General features: G+C 40.4%; 1 protein-coding gene across 16 annotated transcripts in view; it reads left to right on the top strand.

Annotated features, from left to right (window-relative positions):
- The window catches only part of CAMK2G (calcium/calmodulin dependent protein kinase II gamma), a 301,123-nt gene that overhangs the window by 249,604 nt on the left and 26,553 nt on the right, over nucleotides 1–24,966 (top strand). For 4 of the 16 annotated variants that reach the window (XM_073560056.1, XM_073560058.1, XM_073560062.1 and 1 more), the window contains 3 exons: nucleotides 6,448–6,488; nucleotides 12,798–12,830; nucleotides 23,154–23,222. In XM_073560056.1, the coding sequence (XP_073416157.1) occupies nucleotides 6,448–6,488; nucleotides 12,798–12,830; nucleotides 23,154–23,222 (143 nt within the window). The remainder of the gene's footprint in view (nucleotides 1–6,447; nucleotides 6,489–12,797; nucleotides 12,831–23,153; nucleotides 23,223–24,966) is intronic. The other 12 variants (XM_073560057.1, XM_073560060.1, XM_073560065.1 and 9 more) reach the window with 3 other exon arrangements.

Here is a 24,966-nt window from a genome sequence, read left to right as displayed (position 1 = left end):
TCATACGTTGATGTCCTCCTCCTTGCTTCTCGCTCTGCTCCTGTGCATGTGTACTTTCTCTGCCCTATTGGGGGCAGAGTAAAGTACTGCAGGCGCGGGAAAGGTCAGAGAGGTCCGGCGCCTGTGCACTGCAGGACTCTGCTCTGCCCTCAACAGGGCAGATAAAAAGTACTCGTGCGCAGGAGCCGAGGGAGAAGCAAGGAGGAGGATATCATTGTATGAAGATGGGAGGCGCCAGACGGGACGGCGACACCCATTGGACCGGACCGAACGCCCAGGGGAGTATAATATTACTCTTTTCTTATCTTTCAGGGTTCATCGGGGGCTTATCTACAGCATTACAGAATGTTGTAGATAAGCCCCTGATGGTGGCCGCAGCTCATAGGCGAAAAATGGGGTGACAGATTCCCTTTAATGCAATCCGCTGGCTGAGGGAGCGTCAGCATAGCGACAAGATGCCACAACTGTGCGGTTACAATTAGGCTAAAACACCGAGTTACAATGCAAGCGCCTATTGAAAAATGCTTATTGTTAAAAAGCCTATGAATAAAGTATTTTGTATGCTGTATTAACCACACCCAAATAGGCCTAGATGGACTGGCCATACTATTTTTTATTTTGAGAGCACCATTGCTTCCATGCTGCTGTACATAAGAAGGGGTTACATGCAAGATTCAAATCTAAAATACAAAGAACAAAAGGACATAGTAGTGTAGGGGGTTGCTGCAGCGTCAGTGGTGCTGAGGTGCAAGTATTACACAGATAGAAATGTCACTGCTGACACCTTAGGTAAGTATAGATCATACCATATGACATGGAATGAGAACCTCATGTACCCCACAGAGCAGACACTGAATATAACAGCAAGAATGTGGGATCAAATGCTTAGTCCCCATTTCTTCTCTTACAATCCAAATATGGAACGCCAAAATGGAGATCACACAGTCATTGAAAGAAAAAAAGGCAAATTTTAAAAGAATGTTAATAAATTAAAATCCAAATTCATCACCTTTGGGCGAACTATCCTACGTTTTCTAACCTAGACGTTTCGTTTCCTCTTCATGTCTCAACAATCTGTCAACTTTGCGTCTCAAAATACAAATAATAGAAAGTGGATTTTTTTCTCGCAGAAATGGTGTAGCCTTTATTTTTGGGCTCTGTCTGGTATTGCAGCTAGTTTTTACGTGCAAGGAAGTAGTATCTAGCTTTTGGCGGTAATCTCTTTCTCTCTGTATATTTGTTCCACACGATTATCGACCATTTTGCTCGGTCTTTCTTATTATAGTTTGCGTTTATAGGCTGCTTTCACAGTTCATTGAAAAAGAGCCATGTCACCGGCAGCTGCTTTGGTTTCCAGTTACAGTAAGTTGTAGCATCCTGCGTTGTACAGTGTCACAAGTGTCTGTATTATTGACCACCACGTGGCATTCATAGAATGTCATCAGGGGTGTCATCCGCCAGTCCATGTGACACTGGAGCATCTGCAAGGCAGGCTGAGCGCTTCACACGAGACCTGCACAGGCTGACGGGGTACGTCTCAGCAGGTGATACAAGAGAAGGGAAGAGGCGGCTTTCCAGAAAGGTCAGGCGCAAAATGTCTACGGTTAGTCAAGCTCAAGAGCTGACGGCCATAAATTCAACCACGTGAAACAACACTGACATTATAAATAGAAAATGTTGCTACTCACAACCTTTATGTTTGCATTTTAACTAAAAAAAAAAAAGTGTAAATTAAATAATTTTACTTGGTTTCCTTTTTGTTTGCTCTCTTGGCATTTTGGTTATGATTTTCCTTATCCAGATGTGTTTGCCTAATTCATCATTTGTCACTTTTCAAAATGTACTTTGGTACACTAATGGAGTACCAAATCTCCAGTTTCTTTTTTACGCACTTAAAGCCTAGCGTGCGACTTTTTGCTCTAAAATAAAGATGCAAATAAGGTAAGTTTTAAGTTTACATAAAATTCATCAAACCTTTATTTGCCAGTGTTCACATGGTGTATTTTTTTCCAGACTTTACTGTATTAATGCATGCACACAGTGGCAACACGCTATGTTTCATGCAGTCATTCGGTGACCATTCACCGCTCACATTTTGAGCAGCTCCTCTTTTTTTAAGGACACACAAAAGTTGCGACCTGTCTTGTTTTTTTTTTTTTTGTTGGCTGATCTCTGCCCCGTTTTTCGGAACAGTGATACAGAATTCTTACATTTGCTCTATCATCGATGCTGCCTTCGGTTTGTGTGTTCGCAATGTTTGAATAGTAATTTTTGGCGCATTTTGAAGTCCTGCTGCAGGGCTGGGAATCCAGCTATATCCACTACGTGGCTGTTCGGCACACTCCGGTCACTTCAGGGTTTATTTTAGACGTGAATTGCTTGTATATAGTGTGTATATATACAGAACAACTTTTCTTTATTTCTCTACAAGGTTCTAATTTTCAGCAAAATCTCTTGAGACTTTTAAATCACTCAAGTTTTGAAACAATGTGGATGGAACAGTCAGAAAGTGTGCCAGCGAGAGCAGCTGTGTCAATATCTGTTTATCCTCAGAGCTCTTGGTGGTATGTCAATGATTCACAAGTGCTCCTAACAGCAGTTATCGTTGGGATGAACCGGTTACAACGTGGACTATGTAGCGATGTTATGAGCGCACAATGTCATACCAAGCATGCTTTTGTGTATATGTAGTTGTGTGCTTGCTTGTATTTTATATCCAAGTGTAAAATTCACATTTGATCTGCAGTAACATATCGGTTATGCCTCCAGTTGTGTTAGGAGCACAGGTTTTTTTTGCCTTTTTTTAATGAAGAAAGATCAATTTAAAATGTAATTTTTCTTTTTGCAGATCGAGTATTTGGAACAGAAATGTGTTTTGAGGTTTTTTTTTCATGTTGAAATAAATTTTTTGCAGTACAGATATATTAGTAGGGAATTAAATTATACTTTATTGTTTCCCAGTTTTTATATATTTAAAGGGATTCTGTCACCCCTTTTTTCAACTATGAGCAGGGCCCGACATCAGGGGCTTATCTACAGCATTCTGTAATGCTGTAGATAAGCCCCCGATGTAGAAAAAAGAGTTAGATTATACTCACCCCGGCGTCCGGTCCGATGGGTGTCGCGGTCCGGCGCCTTCAATCTTCATATGATGCTGTCCTCTTCTTTCCTTCCTGTCGTGGCTCCTGTGCAGGCACACTGCTCTGCCCTGTTGAGGGCAGAGCAGAGTCCTGCAGTTCGCAGGCACCGGGAGAGGTCCAGCACCTGCGCACTGCAGTATTCTGCTCTGCCCTCAACAGGGTAGAGCAGTGCGCCTGTGCCGGAGCCACGACAGGAAGGAAAGAAGAGGACATCATCGCTACAAGATGGGAAGCGCCGGACCGCAACACCCATCAGACCAAGACCGGACCGCCCCCAGTGAGTATAATCTAACTCCTTTTTCTTCTCTTTCAGGTTACATCGGGGTCTTATCCTTCAGCATTACAGAATGCTGTAGATAAGCCCCTGATGTCGGTGTTGGCAGCTCATATTCGAAAAAAGGGGTGACAGATTATTAATAGCCTATCCCTGTATGTCCAATTTGTAGTTTGGTAGAAGTTTGCAACTTATTAAAGGCCCTGAGGCACGCCCAAGTTGGCACAACCCCATTCATTTAGTGGCTTAGCATGATACTATAAGCTCTCTCAAAGAAACTTTGAAGGTGTTGTGGCTCACCAGATGTGGCAGTCCGGTACCTTTAGGGGTGCCAGGGGTTCAACAACACCAATCTTAAGTACCATACAGGCACTTAACTACAGTAGGTGCAAGAGTTGCAGTCGTACCTGGTCCTTGGAGCTTGGGGGGTGCCCATAGGAGAAGACTAATTCTGTTAAAGACCCATGATAGTTGGGGGTCCTGTTGGAGACTTTGCATTGGTGCCCACAAGCTTATAGTTACACTACTATCTGTTTCCTATCCATATATCAAGCATAGGTCGTGAATATTAACCTCAGAAAATCCATTTAAGTCTCTGTTTACTTCTCTTTAGATTCATATCCCTATTGGATTCTATAACTTCAGAAGAAAAAGCACTGGAGGCAGATTTATTTCTTCCAGTAACATGAGGGAGCCCAACAAACCATGTTTACAAGTCAATTGGACCTTCTAGGTCAGGGGTGGGGAGCCTCAGGCCCCCGGGCCATTTACGGCCCTCGATGACCTTTTATCAGACCCCCGGGCAGATTCTCAGGGACCGCAGTGCTTTGGTAGGGAGCTGTATGTTGATTGCCACCAGCTCATTAATTTCTTTGTGCTTTGTTAGCACACTACTGAAAACTGAAGCCCATGCAATGAAAGATTATCTCCTGACACCAGGGCAGAGTCAGGATGTACTTTGTGGGCAGAGTTTGTACAGCCCCTGAAGGATGGAATAAATATCCAAATGGTCCTTGGAAGAAAACAGATTCCCCACCCTTGATCTAGGTGCTGTTTGTCTGCATCACGTGACTAATTTGTTAACGCTTGAATTCTGTATTTGTGCTTCATAGAGCAAAAAAATTAGAATTTAGGAAACGGACGTGAACTCAGCCTTAGAGATGTCATGTTTGAAATTTTTGGCTTCTACAGTAAATAATATTCAAAGATCACAGGGTTACCAAATTTGTCTACTACTATAAAAGTTAATCCTACTGAACCCAGGTTCATGGATGGACAAAAAATTCTATATTAACCATTTGCTCCTTTGCACTCTGTACCATGCTCCCTGCCAGTCCCCTATTATCGACATCTGGTACAAGGGGAGAGGTAACGCGCCATGTGACCGCTGGAGACAATCAGAGGCCATGGATCGGCTGCAGCCTTTCTTTCATTTAAGCCAAAGAAGCAGGCTACCCATGCTTTTTTTTTCTATGGGAAATATACCATGTACAGCTCGTATACTACCGAATAATACCTCATTAACACGATGTATGAAAATAGTCTAATAGAAGCTAGCTTTCAGCTCTTCACGGAATTTTAAGGAATATATTTCGAGCTGTGATTGGCTGCTGTGAACAATATGGCCCCTCCAGGGTTATATAGAGTTTAGGAAAACCCATTTCTGGACGTTTTGGGGAATCAGCCATTGAAGACTAGTCTGTACAATTTTACCAACTAGCCAAGTGATTTGTCCCACAATGCCAGGGCATGGCTGTGGTGACTAAATTAATATGATCATCAGAAGATGAGAGATCATCTGTGACACTATGTGTCTTTATACTACATAAAGGGCCATCTACAAGGAACGATCAATCCGAATCTTATCCTTGCAGATTTCATTTATTCATCTGTAATATTTGCTATTAACCTGCAATTATTGAGACATCTTTATAGGACAAGGAATCACAAAATCTTAACACCGCCTCCATCTAGTGCAGGATAGCTAATGATTTCTTTCATCAGTCAGACGATTGGCTTTGAACGCCTTTCAATCATTACTTATATACTTGCTACTTGCATGTTCACCAATGCACAGTAATTAATGGTGGTTGATTTTCTCAGAGGATCAATACATTCTCATCATTGTAAGTGTCCACATTACATTTTCGGCCTAGCAAAACTTGAGTTAAACTATTTGGTTAACTTTGAGCCTTTTTTTTATCTAAATGCATGTGTTTTTGTTTAAAAACCTTTTTCAGTTGGGTTTGTTTTGAAATTTTTGACTATTTAAATCAATCAGCGAGCTCACTGTGCCATTTTTAATTCTGATTTCTGAAGTGAACTTTGATGTGGCCATAAAGCAACGTAGAAGATTTCAGAATAAGTTACTATAACTCTCTGACATATTCTTTAACTTATTCCGCAGCCTGCTATGTATTGTGATAAACAAAGGCTGTTGAAGCCGAGTCGGACCAAAATTTTTAATGTAACCCAATCGAAAAAATATATTGTTAACCAAAATGCATGCATTTATTACAAAAAAATGGCCTCATCCACCCGTATATATTAACTTTATGTCTAGGTATTACTTTCTCCAGGTTTTCCCTTGTGTGTGATCTGGTTTACTTGTACACTGAGTATCTATCTTTTTTGCCCCTAATTGTACATATTATTATGCTTGCGATGAGTTTACATTTGGAGAATATTCATGTGTATAAATATGCGTTAATAGGAATACACCCTGTACAACCTAGTCCTTTGCCATTGTAATATGCGTACTGTAACCCTCTACTCGTCCACATACATTTATTGTATCCCAATTGCATTTTTGCTGGTCATATGTTGCTTTCGACCATAACCCGTATACCAACCTCAGAATCTTTCTGCAACGGTCAGTCTGCATTCAAGGTACCTCAAAACAAAGCATAAGAGGAACCGATGTGAGTAACTACATCCCATGTGGTTAGCACCTTATGGCGAAACTCTATCCAAAGAATATGTACAAGACATTTTACATTTTTTTTTAATAAGCATCTTGGTTTTTTTTTCCAGCTGCCAAAAGTCTGTTAAACAAGAAGACAGATGGAGTAAAGGTAAGCGGTCTTATATGTGTTACAAATGAGTAGACATAAAGGATAACTTCTCTCCCAGTGGAGTTCTGTGATGGGTTAAGTAATATTGAGTCTATAAATGACCCCAAAAAAGGAATTATCTCAAATGGGACCTTCATGAACCTTGATGTGTAGCCTGTATTTTGTTACTTGATAATGTTTTACATTTTCCGCTCCTAGATGGGGTTTATCCTGTATGTGAACAAAGTTTAGTTGACAAATTCCTCTTTAATTATGCATTATTTTCATTAGGATTCTATTGTATGTGTGACATCAAACCATTAGAAGCATGTATTCAATTATGTGACCATTTAGCTACAGAAAATAGTGTCTAGTAACTATACCGGCTCCGCGTCGTGGGAACACTTCATCCTTATGTGTGCGATGGAGTCATTGGAACATCGTCTAGATTAGAGTAACCATCCACCTCCCCGTCTATCTTGTGTATGAAACTTCTTTTTGATCATCCACTCTATATTATTATTATTTATATCAGTGTTAGATAACAGGCAAGTGGCGCCTTTACAATTGCAGATATTCAGATTTCAGAGTGGTTAAAAGCTTTTTATGACTATTTGTATAATTTATTTTTAATATCTTTTAGGAAAAGTTGTATTTAAAAAAAAAAAATTGTTACAAGTAAACAATTTTAAAATGATCAAGCTCCTATCGAATTTAGAGAAGATTTTATAATCGAAGCATGGAGATGTAGAGAGAGATTTTTTATTATTATTTAGTTTTGTCTGATGCCTTATTTCCATCTGCTATATTTATTCTTCAGCTGCATCGATCTTAGTTTTCACATGACTGTGAACATTTTTGACTGCATAGAATATAATCACCCATTTTCTAATGTTGGAGTGTGAAAACTGGAAGCACAACATTTTAAAGGGAACCTGTCAACTTCTCCAAAGCCAGCCTGAATTGGAGGCTGGCTCCTACATTGTTTTGCTCTTAAGAGTTGTCCAGGACTTATAATATTAATATAGTTAATATTTTATTTTAGTATGGACTTAAAGACGAACTGGTAGGTAGTTGCTAACAGAGGCATCTACCTGCCTGTTCTGCCCTCCGCTGGCTGAGTGGTCACCAATTGCTCCTGCGGGAAATTCAGTTGCTTTATGTCAACAGTGCAGCTATTCCTCCTCCAGGCTGTTCTGTTGACTTGGTAAGACTGCCGTCATCATGTTGGTTGACCACTGGCTCCCCGCAGTTAGGTAGCGGGGAGTTGGCTGTCAATTAGCCTGACGTCTGAAGTTAGACCCCATCAACAGAGTAGAGCCTAAGAGAAGCCACTGATTTGTTAACATGACCTCAGCGGAAGCTGCAGAATGGCTGACAGGAGCGGAGGTCTGTGACCGCTCTGTGCAAGTAGAGATCTGCGCTGTGCAGGACAGGCAGGTAGTTAAGCAACTATGTGCTTGTTAGTTATTAGGCCCACAGTAAATAAATAATACTTGGCTAGACTGACAGGTCTCTCCCTATCTGTATGTATGGACATGCAGAGGCATGTCCATGTGGCTGAGTGGTAATTATGTTTCTGAAACTCTCCAGTGTGTTAAGTGTTTGTGACACATCAGCGATCTCTCCAGCGAGATCGGTGTGTGTGACATCCAGCAGCGATCGTCTCCCCCCCCCCCCACCGCGGGGTATCGCTGATCTTGCTGGATCTTCCTGGCCCGTGTGGCAGCGGGAGCCAGCGATGAGTGACGCTGCACGCTGGTTACCAAAGTAAACATCGGGTTTCCAAGGGCCGCGGGGCCCTTAGAAACCCGATGTTTACCCTAGATAACAGCATGCACTGCAGGCAGGGAGGGTGGTGGACGCAGAGCGGCGCACAGACCGGAGTAGCTCTGCTATCTGCTACTCCAGTCTGTCAGACCGGAGTAGCAGATAGCAGAGCTACGCCGGTCTGTCTGCGCCACTTTGCCTCCACCTCCCGCCCTGCCTGCAGTGCACGCTGTTATCTTGGGTAAACATCTGGTTTCTAAGGGCCCCGCGGCCCTTGGAAACCCGATGTTTAAGTTGGTAACCAACGTGCTTGCTGGTCCTGATCGCTGGAGGGGCTGTCTATGTGACAGATCACCAGCGATCAGCTAACAATGTCCCAGCGATCCCATCCACGTCAGATCATTGGTGGGATCTGTGGGACATCGTTATGTGTAACGGTACCCTTAGAGTAAACCATAGATGATTAGACTGCCGCAGCCGGTCCTCGATTCACATCGCCTGTGGTTCAGGCAGCAGCATGATTCGTGTGGTAGGCTCCCTTTAAAATATAGCGGTAGAGATCACTTATGAACACCGCCGATTTATTTGTTAGTTTTTCTTTAAGCTATATTTTTGTTTTCTGTCTTTGCTTTTTTCATGTCCCTTACTTTGTCTTAGGGCATAAATCCATTCTTATTTGTGTGGTGTCTCATGGCTTCTATGACCATCTGTGGTTGAAACTTAGTAAAAAATCATTGACTTTTGGTAACTAAGTATTTATAAAAAGTGGGCCATGCACGTAATCTAGCTGTTGGTCAACAACTATTTCTCCCCACTCAACTATAAATGCTTAGCTTTGTGTGTGTGTTTATTTCAATGGGTACTGGGAGTTATTGAACAAAATATTCACCATAAAGAACAAGTCATCTAAGTAATTCACCCCAAGTTATACCTGCTCATTACTACTGTTACTACCAATATCCGGAGATGCTGCAGGCTGTGTGACGAGGCGGAGGCCTTTTTTTTAATAATGTAATAGAGTGATTGATTTCCTACACAAAAGAAGCGTGTTTTGCGAATTAAAAGCAAATATTTAGTAATTTATTTATTGTGATATTTATTTTTTCTTTTTTTGGAGAACCCGTTTAAATAATACTGAACAGCTTTCCTATGAGTTAGAGATGCTAGGTATAAACTAAATATATAGTTGTATCGTCTTACAAAGGTTCATTGCAACCCTTTACTATGGGAGCTAAGTGGCAATGTTTAAGATAATCAAAATGTTAAAGGGAACCAAACCGCTTATATGAACATATAGGTCGTTGAAATGTAAATCCATTAACACCTTCATATCTTCTGTCCGGTGCTGCATTCATTCCTGAGAAACTAGCATTTTCATTGATATGCAACTGAGACAGTATTGAACCACCCCTACTTTTGTGGGTTGTCTGAAGATGAGTATTGACAATGTAGGCAGACCCAGGTTTCAGGAACGTCCTTTAATCACTGGCAGACCCAACCTATCCATATATTACATTAAACGTTCCTCTGAGAAGAACATCTGAAGCATCTAAAGCCTAGCTCAGCTGTCATCTAATCGATAACCGCTTCAGTATAAAAAGTAATTGTCTCATTACTTCATATATGAGGTTCTAATTGAGAATTTTTCTCCTTGTGGGGAGAGCCAAGTTGGCTTAAGGAGACTTTATAGGCCATGCAAAACTCTGCTGGGAATCTACATACACAAATTGCCTCTTTAGAAATGGAGGACAAGAACTCTAGTGTAACTGATTAGATGTAGAAATTCTAAAACTCAATATCGACCCTTTAGCAAGTCTTGCTACATGACTTGGTGCAAGTAGCCAAACCGAAGACTACGTTTGCAGAGACATGTTTCGGGGTGTTTACCCCTTGTCAGTACAAAGCAGGTCGTCTGATTTGGCTGGGTGTTAGCTAGAGCTTAAGAAATCTCTGAGTAGACTTTAAACATAAGATTTTAAATATATACCTATGAAATCTTACTCTGCTTTATTATGGATAAATAATTTGTATGCTCTTATGGATTTTAGACGTGTTCTTACAGTTTTAATGCTATATTAAGGATTTCCCTAAGCTTTGGCAGTGGTTAATAGAAAAAAAAAATGTTTCCAACATCTTCGTTAGCAAATCCATATCTTGAAGCCTTGTTATTCATATTCAAAGACAACACTTTGTGTCTCCAAGCGAGTAGAGTCTTGTCTGTTACCATGACAACAGTGGCTTTATGACGCAAATTAAAGATGGAGAGCACAAGAAACTGCTGAAAAGGTCTCCGCTACAGGAGCAGAAACTGCAGACCCGAGTAATTGTAAGACATTCTCAATATGATGCTTTGTCTTTGTAAATGTAATTAGTACAAATGGCATGGAAGAGTTACACAATCCTTCTTTTTAGGTTTCCTAAAAATGACAAATGTGGTTATAAAGGGAAATGTTCCTTCTCATGGATTTGCATTCTCTTAGGTTTCTTTCTCCTGTATATTTATGGCAGCTTTTACAATACAGTATTATCTAAACCATTATGAATGTGATCATTGCAATAAGAATTAGGGTTAATCCTCACTTATTAAATATTGTTGTGGCTTGTAGATTGCTAAAACATTAATCCTACTTACAATATACCGTACCCAAAAAAGACATTAAGACAGTTTCCTGGAGTTCGATGTGCCGAAATCATTGAGGCGCATGTCACTTAATGAATTCAGAGTACCTTCTCAATGTTGTGCACCTCCTCAAAAATGCTTCTCCAATCAGGGACTGGAGTAACATTTCTGGTGTACAAAATGCCAGCACTTTGGATGAATTTAACGGGGTGAGAGTAGACATGCCATGGTTCCCTCCCCAGCTTTGACCATTTTGTCAGAGCTGCTTCAAACTAAAGTAAAAATGCTCAAAAATTGCACAAAAAATGAACAGATCTTTCAAAAATATCTAGAATTGAGAGTCCTCAGTCTTTCAAAGCATTTTATGTTAGTTTTCTGGGGAAAACGCTTTTATGAATCACCCCCAATATTCCTTTTACTTACAAGCTGTAGTTTAATAAATTGGTCAAAATAAATAACATTCCCTTCCGCTTTTACGAAATACGTGAAATATACTCTTATTTTTAATTTGATTATTTCAGGCAGGCAAATGTAAACTGCTTTCTACCGCTTTAGTTCTGGTATGGTCATATACACAAGTATTCATGTAGTCCCGACATAAGAAAAAAAAATCTAAATTGCACAAATGTCCGGCAACAACAATGGTGGAGGTCACTTAACTTGGCTTTACAGGAACAGAAATGGCCACTCCTGCTTGCAGACCTTTTAAGAATGTAAATAGTTAAATGGGTTAACAAATATGGTTGCATTTCACCCAATGAACGATCAAAATGCTCATTGATTGGGTGAACTAGTGATATAATCTTTAACTGTGGTGCATTGTCCAATAGAAACAGAACTCTCGCTGCCAAGAACAATGTCAGCCTCTGCGCGCTGAACGGTCTACTACAGATTGGTCAGTAGACATCGTTAACCACAGTCTGCTTGTGTGAACAAGCGATTGAAGGGGGCTGTCCACTTCTGACAACCCCTTCTCAGTCCTCGTGTTTCCACCTTATAAAATAACACTTGTAGTCCCTTTCGGTGCCAGCACCATGCCAGCGGTGTTGGCACTGGCTCTCCTAGTTGCGTCACGCAATCCCTGTGGCCATTCAGCAGTGACTTCACTCTCCCATCCTTTGGACAAATCACATCCATCGGAGTGAAGTCTTTCTGGATGTTTGTGATTTGACAGAAGGTGGGGAGAGTGAAGCCAGTGCTGAATGGCCACAGGGATCGCGTAAGATATCTGGGAGAGCCAGTCCTGGAATGGTTCCAGCACCGGAGGCGAGTATAAGTGTTATTATTTTACAAGGGATTAACATAGGGGTTAAGAAGGGAGTTATCAGAGTAGTGGACAACCCCTGTCCTAATGTGCTGCAGATAATCCCCATAGTCTGGCACCATGTCAATACTGCTACCTGTGCAGGTACCCCAAAGACTGATTTCCTAAGTTGCAGATTTTGCTGCGGAAATTAGTTTTTTTTCAGATAGTGAAACCGTTGTAGAGCTTTCTACTAGAAAGTCTGCAGCCTGGGAATTCACCCTAGAAGAGTGGTAATAAAGTCATGTGCATAGGGCCTTATCCACAGAATGACTACGTAAAGTCGGTCACAGACTCACTCGACTAGTCATCCATCTTGGATCTTTTTAGCCGATTTTCACTGATAGCAGCGGTGTCATGTTATTGACCGTGCAGAATGACTTGATTTTTGAAGTTAGCTTTCCTGCGCTTCTGTATGTGTCTCTCGTGTCTGTATTCTATTTATTTGATTGGTTGCTTGATTTTCTGCTCTCTGCTGGGACTGGCTCCTCCACTCTTTTGCCTCACTAACGTGGTTTACCGTTGTCTGTTTTTTTTTTATTATTATTATTATTACCATGCTCCCTTTTTCTTTCTTCTATCTATCTGCTTCTCTCTGTCGTTTTCTTACTCTATTCCCTCCTCTTGGTCTGTCTAGAAAAGGAAGTCAAGCTCCAGTGTGCATTTGATGGTGAGCACCTATCCTCGGCTGCCATGCATCACTGTATTGCTCACCACCACTTCATCTTTATTCCATGCATGTCCTGGTCACATTCATCACCATTTATTGCATGCTTTTGCAGCCACCATGCTGCACTTCTGATTTCAATTTGACAAGAATCTGTTCCAGCCCTTGCTTGGAAGTTACCGTATTCCTTGTCCATTTCATTCTACACCGTAGGAAAAAAGAACGGTAGACCTCCGATACCACAATGAGTCCAATGTAATGATCATGGTTTAGTATGGTGGCCAGGGAAGCCACGCCAGCTACAGAGCAAACCGTGCCTAAACCAGACCTCCGTGACTAGGAAACGACTTCAGCACAATAGAATGATATACATTACTTATCTATTGAAAGGTTATTTTCAGAATTGATGCATTTTCCATTGTAAGACCGAAATGTTTAAAAAAAAAAAAAAAAAAAAATGTAATTTGTTCTGTAACGTAGTTCCTCACTCTGTACATGGCTGATGCCAGATTTCACACTACAGACCGGATATATTATTAAAGGGGTTGTCCCAGCTTCGGCGAAAAGTGAGTCGTCACTGTGTGTGACTGCAGGCTCCTGAATCGTGACCGTGTGGCGCTGACGCAGCCTTACTCCTCTGTATTGCTGGCGGTGATGCCCAGTATGAGATTTACATACTTGCAGTTACCTGCCAACTAGACGTTGGCAGCTAACTGCTGAACATGTCTAGTCGGCATGTAACTGCAAGTATGTAAATAGCATACATGCGGTCATGTGACTGCCCACTCCGGTGATACTGGGGAATCACGACAGCGTGTGTACCTCATGGTGGTAGGATTTATCGCCCTGCAGTCTGAGTGACTGCAGATATTTGTCCCAAGCCTGGACAACCCCTTTGAATAGATGTTTCAGACCCGATGAGGCTGGGGTGCTTATTTTTAAAATATATTTCAAAATGGATATTTGCCCACCACCAAAATTGAGCTTTAGTATCAGGTAGGAAAACTTTTGAATACAGCCTTGTTTTGACATGTATTTTCAGTGGTTGAGATAACTATTAATATATGCAATCTGTGTAATTACCAAGGGAAGGTTAGGGAGCTAACTGCAGAATGTCTGTACATTAGTAGTGACACTGCTTTGCGTGAGAGCCCAGTCTCCCTCTAGTGGTGGTTGCAGGTAGTCGGCATGCTGGGTTTTAAATCTTTATTTGTTAAAGCATTTTTGTATTAGGAGTCAAGAACAACGTAGTGTTCAATGTGGAAGGGGGATTTCTACTCCTAATTCTAAAATAAAAGCCCGTAGCAATCTCTAAAGAATAAAAAAGCATACTAACCATCGCAATCCCCACCCATCATCATCTAAATGCCCGAGTCCCACGATGATCGCCAGGGTACCAGGCTGGACATGTCGGAAGCTGCTGCTTCAAATTACCGGCCGCCGCTGTAACCCACATTTCATTTTGGTCAGTAATTGGCTGCCGTGGTCTCAAAACTGTACAAACAGAAGTGGATGTACATCTCCTGTGAACGTTAATTACTCGCTAGATTAACTGGCGCATATTAACTTTCTCTTGTATTAATACAGCATGCATAACATGATAAATCTAGAGTTCAGGTTATTTTTATGTTTAAATCTATAGAATATGACTGTTTTCAAATTGTCACTTAAATAAGTTATAGTTCTTAATAAATCCGTAATATATGGAAAAGCATAAAATATATATAATTAGTGGAAAGTGGCATTTTCTACATGTGCAGCCTTTAGTAAGTGTCTGTAGCAGCAAAGCTTTAAAGGTTTATCTCCAAAATCACAAGTTATCTCGTATCCATAGGGCAGGGGATGGGATAACTGGCTGATTGACGGGGGCTCTAACCACATGGACCCCCAGCAATGCTTAGAGCCAGATACTGTATCCCCATCTTGAATGAAGGCGAGGTGTGCATTCTTGGCCTTTGCTGCATTCATGGTCTATGGCAGTGAGGTACATGTCTTTCTCGGACAGTCCCATGAAGAATGAATGGAGTGGAGGCCAAGAATGGGAACTTCTGCTCCATTCAGGACAGAGCTGCAGAGCCTAATTCTAGGGATTGCAGGAGGTTCCAGCAGTCGGCAAGTTACACACTGTCCTTTGGATCCTGTGATTTTTAGAATAAACCTTTAAGTTACTGTTGGTGTTATCCATATTGGATCTTTGTCACTGTAAGATTTAAATGGAATCTGTCAGCAGGATTTCATCCCCCAAAGACTCTATATATGTGCATGTGGCTCTATCAGAGACAAGTCCAGCAATGCCTCTACATGGCCAGTCCCCTCCCTCTGTTACTGAGAAATCAACATTTGAATTGGTATGAATAAGAGGCTGTAGATCTGAAGCCTCTGTCACTCCAGCTCTATTCCTCACCCAGTGCCCCTCCTCTTGCTTTATTGACAGCTCCTTTGTCTGAAGTCGCACAGCATAGAGGCCATCTTTCAAGCAGTGCTGAGATGAATAGAGTTGGAGTGACTGAGGCTTCAGATCTACAATAGCTCTTTAACCTCATTTGCGTATCAATTCAAACGATTTCACAGTAGTAGAGGGATGTTTTATACAGGCGTGGACAACATGTTGCAAAATAAGTGCTTTAAAATATTGAAATGCTAATAGTATATTTTCATCAACTGACAAAATGCAAAATGAGTGAACAAAAGGGAAATCTAAATCCAAACAATATTTGGTGTGACCACTCTTTTTTAAAAACAGCATCAATTTTTCTAGGTACACGTGCCCACAGTTTGTAAAGGAAAGCTGGAGGGACGCTGTTCCAAACTTACGTTATTTGTATTCTGTATATATTCTCATTTTTGATTAGTAATTGATGATAATATATTTAAATAATGTGTAGGATATTCTACATAATAGAAGGGGAAGTGCTAGTGGTGATGTGGGAGTTGGAAAAAACATGTACACACACGAAACGGCTGTCCTCATTTCACTGATGTCTCTCTGCAACCCTGTAACCGAAATAAAGTTAATTTTACTGAAATTTCCAGTGGCGAGTGGCACTCTTCTTGCTTTTCCCTGAAATGTCACACTCGATATTGAGATCAGTGCTCTGTGGGGGCTTTATCGGCACTTGTTGGACTCTTGTTCACTTTGAAGGTAGTCATATGACGCCGGCTATATGTTTGAAGTTACCATGCTGCCAAATAAAGGAGATGGCTGACTGGTTCAAATTTATTTTATTGCATGTGGAGCTTCTCAGCATTAAGGGCACCATTAATCCTGATCAAATTCTCAACTCCATTTGTCGAAATGAAGCTCCAAACTTGCAAGGACCCTCCACCATGCTTCCCAGTTGCCTGCAGAGACATTCATTATTATACCGCTCTCCATCCCTGCAGAAAACAAACTGCCTTTTGTTACAGCCAAATTTTTCAAATTGTGACTTGTCATTCCAGAACACCTGCTGCAATTTTCTACACCATGTTTTCTATGTGTTTGTGCATACATGAGTCACTTGGCCTTGTTACCATGTCATAGGTTTGGATTTTGACCACAGTTCTTCAATGAAGACCACTTCTGACCAGGCTTATTAAATTAGTGCATCTGGGTTCCACTGGTTGCTACCAGTTCTAAGCTGATTCCACTCCTGGACATTATCCAATTTTCCAAAGGGAAGTAAGCAATAGATGTTTTCCCTCTTCCACACTGTTTTCTTGACCAACCATTGCGTCTACAGTCCTCAACAATGCCCATTTCTTGATGTCCTTAATACTTAGAAATACATGCTGATAATTGTCCATAATGCAATACCATCAGGGGGTACTAGGAAAGGCTCCAAATATTTTTTTCTGCAGCAGCACAACAACTCCAAACATACAACCAACGTCATTAAGAACTGTCTTCAATGTGAAGAAGAACAAGGAGTCTTGGAAGTGAAGATATGGCCTCACAGAGCCCTGATCTCAACGTCTTCGAGTCCTACATCCACAAATGATCTGTGGTTAGTTCTTCACCTGGAACAACTTCTCTACAGAGTTCCTTCAATAAGTACTCATGTGTATCCATAAAAATTGATGTTGTTTTGAAGGCAAAGGGTGGTAACACAAAATGTTGATTTGATTTAGATTTCTCTTTTGTTCATTCACTTACATTTTTTTAAATGATAAAAATAAACCAGGCACCTTATGTTTGATGCCATCCTTTGCAGCATTTTTTTCCACACCCGCCTTTAACTTTTGCACAATACTTTCTGAATTCTTTTTAGATCAGTAATAGAGACATGTCTGTTAGTGATGTTGATGGCAGGAAGGCAGCAAACCCTTTTATAGGCCATTCATTTTTAATAACAAACGTGCATTGCTGCAGAAAATGCTATTATTTTGTCAGACTCCCGCCATCACTTGCAAAGAACTGTAAATAATAACTGCCATGACAGATGGAAATCATAGTGCTTTATCATGTAAAAGATACCGTCATTGGGACAAGCTCCAAATCACAGACCAGAATGCAGTAATCATCACTCACATCAGACATGCAGGTGAGGGCTGGGCAGGGGCATGAGCGTTTGTAGCTTAATAACTGTATGATACAGTCTGCTGGATGTCAGAATATCAATCTATCTGCTTGGAATTCTGAGAAGGATTTTTCCCATTGGTGGTTTATGTTCCACAGTTATCACATTTACAAATGACTATGATACACTATTATTGGGTAAATGAACATATCTTATCAGGATCCATTTACATTAGGCTGGTACAGTTGGACAATTTGCAAAAAGAAAATAAACCCCAGAGGAACCACAAGATGTGAACACTTTTGGAGGCTGTTTAGCAGATTCAGTTCTGCCCTTTAGATCACACTAGATATTGTTACAAAAGGTGCCTGTCCCTGAGACATGTGGCATTTTTTCTTAGTTTTTCCTAGACAGTCTTTTAGTGGACAAATAAATTTGGCAAGTATATTGCCTACTGTAGTAAATTTGTCTTTACTAAACCTATGCCTGACGGCCTTACACCTAGATTTGGGTAGCATGCTTGACAAGCGTTCTTGTGTTTTCAGTGGGGTGGAAGGAACTAATTGCTTCAAAACATCTCTAGCAACAGCTTATCGCATAAGAAGGGTCGGACATTTTGAAATCAGACAAACCGAAGTCCTTCATTCCTCAACATATCATTGAGAAAACGTGGGGCACCTACACACTCATTAGACAGTTGGGAAGTCTTACATTCAGTCGATTCATAACTGGAGTACATGGGCAGCTAACAGGATTACTTAACGTTTGTTTCATCAAGATCACTCCCTTTATCCAGCTTTATTCAGCTTTATTCCTTAATTCTGTTAGTCCTAGGTTTAAATTGCTCAGTACGTTTAGCCCATTAAAATTGCTGACTGCTCCAGAAAGGAGACCTGTAACCAGTTAAAACATACTTGTTGCATAAGATAGAAATTTTACTTTGCGCTACATTTGCAAGAGCCCAAGGGGTGTTGCTTTCAAACTGTGAAGTGTCTTGGCCCCCTGAGGTAACTTTCCCCAGTCTCTCATCTCTATTCCAGCGGCTCTAGCTGTGTCTTGGAGAGGCCAGTACAGCTATCACTCAGAGCCCTCACGCAGAGGGGACGGATTGGGGAGCATGCAGTCCAGAGAGGCCAAGTCATTTGAACACTGCACTTTTGTTATTGTTGTCTCTTTTTAATAATGCACTCCCATCAAAGTTTTTATCCTTTTAACTTGTCCGCTACTTGGACAACTTCTCATACCCCATGCTTGGCTCTGATAAGCATAAGCTTTTTGTTAAATGTTATCTCCTGTGCCGGTGCCGTTCCCGCTGTATTTGCTCTCGCTGTCCCGGGACTCCTGTGTGGTTGTTGTGGCACGTGAGCCCGATGCCCAATCAGCTCTGAGGTCAAGGTCCCCGCCTTCTGTCAAGTTGAACATGTTAGAAGTCAATTGCAGCTTTGGATGTCCTCTTTATATTCATTTGTACGAATGCGGGGACAGTGACGCCAGGACTGATTGGGCGCTGGAGTCATGTGTCACAACAACCGCATTAGGGCCTCGCGGAGAGCGAGTGCCATCACCGCAGGAATGGTGCTGGCACAGGTGAGTAAAAGCTTTATTATTTTATCATAGGTATGAGAAGGGGTTGTCCTAGTAGTGGGCAACCTCTTTAATATATTGCAGTCATCATTTTATATGTACTTATAATTCCTAATTTTGTCCTTCTACCCAAATAATTCTTCTTTGTTTCCATTAGGTCTATGACATCACATGATTAAAAACAAACTAGCTGAATCCTTCTAAGTTCTATGTAGAAAAAGGAAGTCTCTCTTCCCTGCATGAGTCATTATTAGAACTACAATCCTACATCACTGCAACATCCCTGGCAGCCCAGCAGTACACAGTGCTATATGATATCATGATTACAATATATTACGAGGATAAAAACTGATGGGAGTGTTTCTTTAAATGGGATATCATAGTTAACATTTCGAGGTGTTGAAGGATTCATAGGAAAAGCTTGTACCTGTAGCAGTGTGGACTATAAAGAATTGTAAAGTGTGGTCTGCCAGGGGGTAATTGAACCATTGTGAACATATGTATATAAAATGTATGAAATTACCATAGCTCCTTCCTATTTACTGATTTTGTTAATAACTCAAAACTAACAAAGCTGAAAAGAATCTTGACATAAATGGGGTCATGATGTTAAGTGTTTCGATAAAGCAGTTGCATCAGCAATTCAGTGCCTCAGAGACCCAGAGAGCCCATTTGTCACACACCAACACATCACTGGCATAATGTTTGGTGTTGGCCCTTTTAAACATTTTGCACTGGGGCTTAGGAACTTCAAAATAACGCTTTGAATAAAAATTATATGAAACAAGTCTGTTGGGTTTGACATGACAAACCTCTTGGTAAAGCTGTACTAGGAAACTTACTATGCGGTGACTTATTCTGGATGAATTCTTGTTTCAGTTTAAAGTAGGTTAAAGGGAATCTTTCAGTAGGATCAACCCTCCTAAACCATCTATATGGGCATGTAGGTGATAGAAATCTGAATAAATGATAACTTGATATCTGTGAGCCGATGTCTCATTCCAGAGACATTCACATTTTTTAGTATGTAAATGAGCTATGAAGGTCTATGGGCTGATCTGCATGAAAATCTGCCTCCAGAGATTATTGTAAATGAAAGGGGACATTACCAGTGTGAGACATGTAAGCTAACAAAGAACACAAGAACTGGACTTTGTCTCATTGCAAACACATTTGCTGCAGTTCTCACAGCTCTGCTGTATTGTAGCAGTGACTGCCCTTGAGATGGAAGCTGAAACACTGAGAGGAACCTGCAGATGTGTTTAATGCTGTACTTTCAGTTATAATAATTATTGACCCGATCCTAAAGAAGTGTGTGATGGAAAAACCTAGTACCATCCAGGGCTGTGGAGTCGGTAAGCCAAACCTGCGACTCCGACTCCTCAATTTCCCTTACACCGACTCCGACACCACGACTCCGACTCCAACTCCTACATATATTGCTTATATTTAAGTGAAAAATTTATTGTAGTACAATGTGAACATCAGACATTTAATCATTTCTATGATCCAATAATCAAGATATTTAGATAGAACATAATATCTATTTATTGGAATACAACTTTAGAACACAAAAAACTGTAATAAATTGTAAATATGTAATACACTGTATAATATCGATTACATACATACGGTACAGACCAAAGTTTGGACACACTTTCTCATTCAAAGAATGCCAAGAGTGTGCAAAGCAGAAATCAAAGCAAAAGGTGGCTACTTTGAAGAACCTAGAATATAAGACATATTTTCAGTTGTTTCACACTTTTTTGTTAATTATATAATTCCACATGTGTTAATTCATAGTTTTGATGCCTTCAGAGTGAATCTACAATTTTCATAGTCCTGAAAATAAAGAAAACACTTTGATTGAGAAGGTGTGTCCAAACTTTTGGTCTGTAGTGTGTATATATGTGTTTGTGTGTGTGTGTGTGTGTATGTATATATATATATATATATATATATATATATATATATATATATATATATATATACATACACTGTGTGTGTATGTATATATATGTATATATATACACACACACACACACACACACACACTCTCACTCACTATGACTTATCTCGGCTAAGATAAAGCCTAGATCCTCAGGCTACATTCACACTATGGGCGTAGCCAGGATCAAACCTGGGGGGGGAGCAGAACCTCATACTGTTCTGCAGAATTTCATACTGCACACCTCAGCTGCTGCAGAACCTCATACTGCACACCCCTACACTTGAAAATAAAGCCTGCACCTTAAGAAGATGTGGTGGTGAATGCAGTCTATTTATTCCAACTATCAATTGATGTTGATGTGTTACTGAAGACGAGCAATGCCTGTCCTGGGCGTCCTTTTGGACAGCTATGAGGTGTACCTGACTGGTGCTAAAAAAAAAAGGAGTGTTAGTCTGTGTGCTATCCGGCTTTCATTCTTTTTGGTACAGATAAGATATGGATAGACCGATATGGATAAATGGATAGATAGAACAGATTTCTAATCTGCTTTTGCTCTTGAAAACATTATCTATGAGCTCAAAAACCTTTCAGGTGATGCCGTTTTTTAAAAAGCTGATCTGCTTTTGCAGCTGAAAAACGTATACTCAAAAAACGCAGGAAAAACGCTGTGTGAATGTAGCCTTAGATCAGGAATAGAACAGTTATTTATAGGGCATTTCATAACTTTCCCAAATTCCTATGAAAATATATTCAGCACATTCTGCATTGACCTATGGTACCCAATTTATTATATATTTTAGGAGTCGGAGTCGGTCCATTTTATACTGACTCCAACTCCGACTCCATCAAAATGAGCACCGACTCCGACTCCACAGCCCTGGTACCATCACGTATTAGAAAAGCAAAGAATCTGAGGGACAACCTCTTACGGAGCTGCCACCATGGTAGCATCAGAATGCATTCGGCATGAAAGGTAACTCCCCATTTTATTTATATTATTTTCTGGAGGCAGATTCTCATGCAAATCAATGTACGGCCCATAGATCTTAACAGCTCATTTACATATAAGGAAAAACATGGATTTCTCTTTAATAAGACATCAGATTGCAGATATCAAAGCTATTATTTGACTCATATGACCTATATACCCATATAGATGACTTAGGAGAGATGATCCTACTGGCAGATTCCCTGTAACTAAAAAAAAAAAAAAAAAACTAACACATACATTTTCTTTAGGGAAGTCCTTACAGAGGACCTGTCACCCATGGAATAAAAATTCAGGTGCATCTTTTCTTGGTGCTGCTGGATGCTACAAATTAATGGTGCATTTCTACCCAGACTAGTTAATCTTCTCATGTGCATGGAAGCCTACCAACTAAAGATTAATGTTTTCCTGTTTGGTAAGCCACTAGGTGAGCTGTCTGGCAATAGCCTTCTAGTGAAAACGCCTGAAAACTTGCTTGAGCTGAGCTTTCTGGTGTATGGCCATCTAGACACTGAAAGGAAATGGGAATAACCAGGAGTCAATTCATTTATACATTTGCAGGAAAAATAACCGGAGCAATAAAACTCTCAGTTCTAGGAAATGGTGACCTGAAATTGCTTTATTTGCAGAGAATACATGTACTTACTAAATCGGGAGTGGTGACAGTTCCTCCATAAGGACTATGACCTTGTAAGGCTCCTGGTGGACAGGTTTGGCAAATACTGACCAAAATGATCCAAGAACAGGGAGCCCTACTTCTGTTCGTGATGTAGAGTTGCAATGAACTGTGACTCAACCTCATTTGGTGGATGACTCCTCTGTGTATACCTCAGCCCATTCTGTGTATACCTCAGCCCATTTTGGAAGACCTTCCAGCCTATCTTACAGTGACCGTGCTGTCCACTAAGCATGACTTCCATAACACAGCCATACCAGTCTACAGTATGATGTTTGGCAAACCTAAAGAACCGTAATTGACTTCTTAGCGTTCCGTATCATGTCATCTGTGTCTTCTGTGATAATTCCATTGTTCTTCAGCGACCGTATTAGTCAATGAAATGATCTTCATGGCTTTCAACATTTCCAACTGTTATATGTCTCATTGCTCTTCATTTCCTTCGACAGCATTGTTAGAAGTCTCTTTATCATCTTTGGTTTCAGAGGAAACCAGTGTTTTCTCCAGTACATGTGTTCAAGGAGGAGGAAACAGAACTTTTTTTTTTATTATTTTTTACTTTATTTTCTGACAGCTTATACCGATTCACCCCATCAGCAGAACTAAACCATTTGTTTTTCTATCTCAGCCGCAGACCAACAACAAAAACAGCATAGTAAGCCCAGCAAAAGAAAACCCCCCATTGCAGACAACAATGGTATCTTCCCCGTCTACTACTCTTTCTGGGGTCTCAGTGTCTGGGATGTGAGCAGTGGGAATGCTGCTTGTGCCGTGAACTCCAAAACTCATGTTTTGCTTTATATTTTACTTCTGCTCTTGTTGTGTTTGTTTTGTTTTGTGGAATACGGTTAGTTTTTTTTTTTTCTATAATCTGTTGGGAAGAGAGTTTAGCAGTGGCCTCCTGGTATCCCAATATAATTGGCAATGGTACATATGAACACCCAACCCCTGACCCTTTTACTGCCTGAAGTCAGAGTGCCATGACATAGTATTAGTGACTGACTTCAGCAGTGAACGGTTTATGGATCCAGGTGGTCATCTGCATCTTATGTAGGAGTGGTAAGCAAAACACTAACATGAGACCTTCTGCATTGTCATGGCTTACTAAACTGGTACTGCATCTACTACATAATAATGCCTTGAAATATCCGATCACATATTTGTCACTTATTGTTAGCTGCATTCTGTATGTCTAATAGGAGATCTAGAATAATTAGGTGATGACCTGTTGGGTAAATTATGTATAGTGCCAACTTCTCTAGATTCCCCCCAAGGCATTCCTCACACTTTAAACATGGCAGATCTCATGCCTTCATTGTTAAGGTGTGCATGCAGTCACCAGACTAGTACCCATCGACCTCATCCATGCTCGCCACTGTGTGTCATTTCCATTACCGATTATTGTGAAAACTGTTTACGACTAACGTTACCTTGAATGTTTGGTTGGGAAACATCACACTGATCTTAACATTTGTCATAGAAAGTGTATTTGTTTCACATGACTGGGGCAGAGATGGGCCACTTCAGGGGCCTCAGATGGCTATGGCTACCTAGTATTGTGCCGAGGTTCCCTCCAATGACTTGTAACCAAATACATTTAGGGAAACCAATGCTAATAATCTGTATTCAATGGCCCATCACTTACCCATAGTTCATTGAGAATTAACCTTGAAAAACGGAGACAAAGGCCATGGGCAATGCTAAATGTCAGATCTCAAAATTCAAAACTCAACTTATTGAAAAGGAAAATGTAACAATGCCTAGAAACATAAATGTTGACACATGCAATAGACCTGCTGTGTGTCTGTAAATACCCACACCAACTTTTGTGAATGCAGCATCATGGCCTTTGTTTTTGTGGACATACACCATGGAATCTAGCACAAGGGAATGATCGTTCTGTGGAAGGTTTTATTACTGGTATTTAACAGTGCTTTTTTTAATATAATTGATCACATCTTGTGTTCCTGTACCACTTAAAAATCGTTTTGTGTTTTGTTTATTATTACATTTACTTCTATATAATAGACATCATATTTAGAAGAGTCTACACTCTTGTTTGGGATGTACATTTTTTTCATCAGATCTAATACATGATTTTTATGTCAAACTTTGAATTGTAACGGGGTTTTCAACAACAGAACTGTTTTTTTTTTTTGTTTTTTTTGGTTTTTTTTGGGTTTTTTTATTTATTTTTATTTTATTACGTATTCTCACACATTTTACTTGCTCAATTTTTCTTTTCTCACACCAACACACATCTTGCACACACACGGGCACAGAGATTTCTAGTATCCACAAACTAACCTCACAATAGTTTTCTTGGTCCTTCTTTGTGAAGTCTTGTTTCATGTATACAATACTGTTTTTCATAGTCTTTCTATTTTTCGTGTAACCTGTTTATCCTTGACCGTTTCTTGTTGTTCCTGATTTATTTGTAC

This window comes from Dendrobates tinctorius, unplaced genomic scaffold (genome assembly GCF_039654945.1).
Source record: "Dendrobates tinctorius isolate UK_male_01 unplaced genomic scaffold, ASM3965494v1 ptg000292l, whole genome shotgun sequence".
Classification (NCBI taxonomy): Eukaryota; Metazoa; Chordata; class Amphibia; order Anura; family Dendrobatidae; genus Dendrobates; species Dendrobates tinctorius.
Note: the sequence above shows the minus strand (reverse complement) of the source record. Positions and strands in the feature narration are given on the sequence as shown.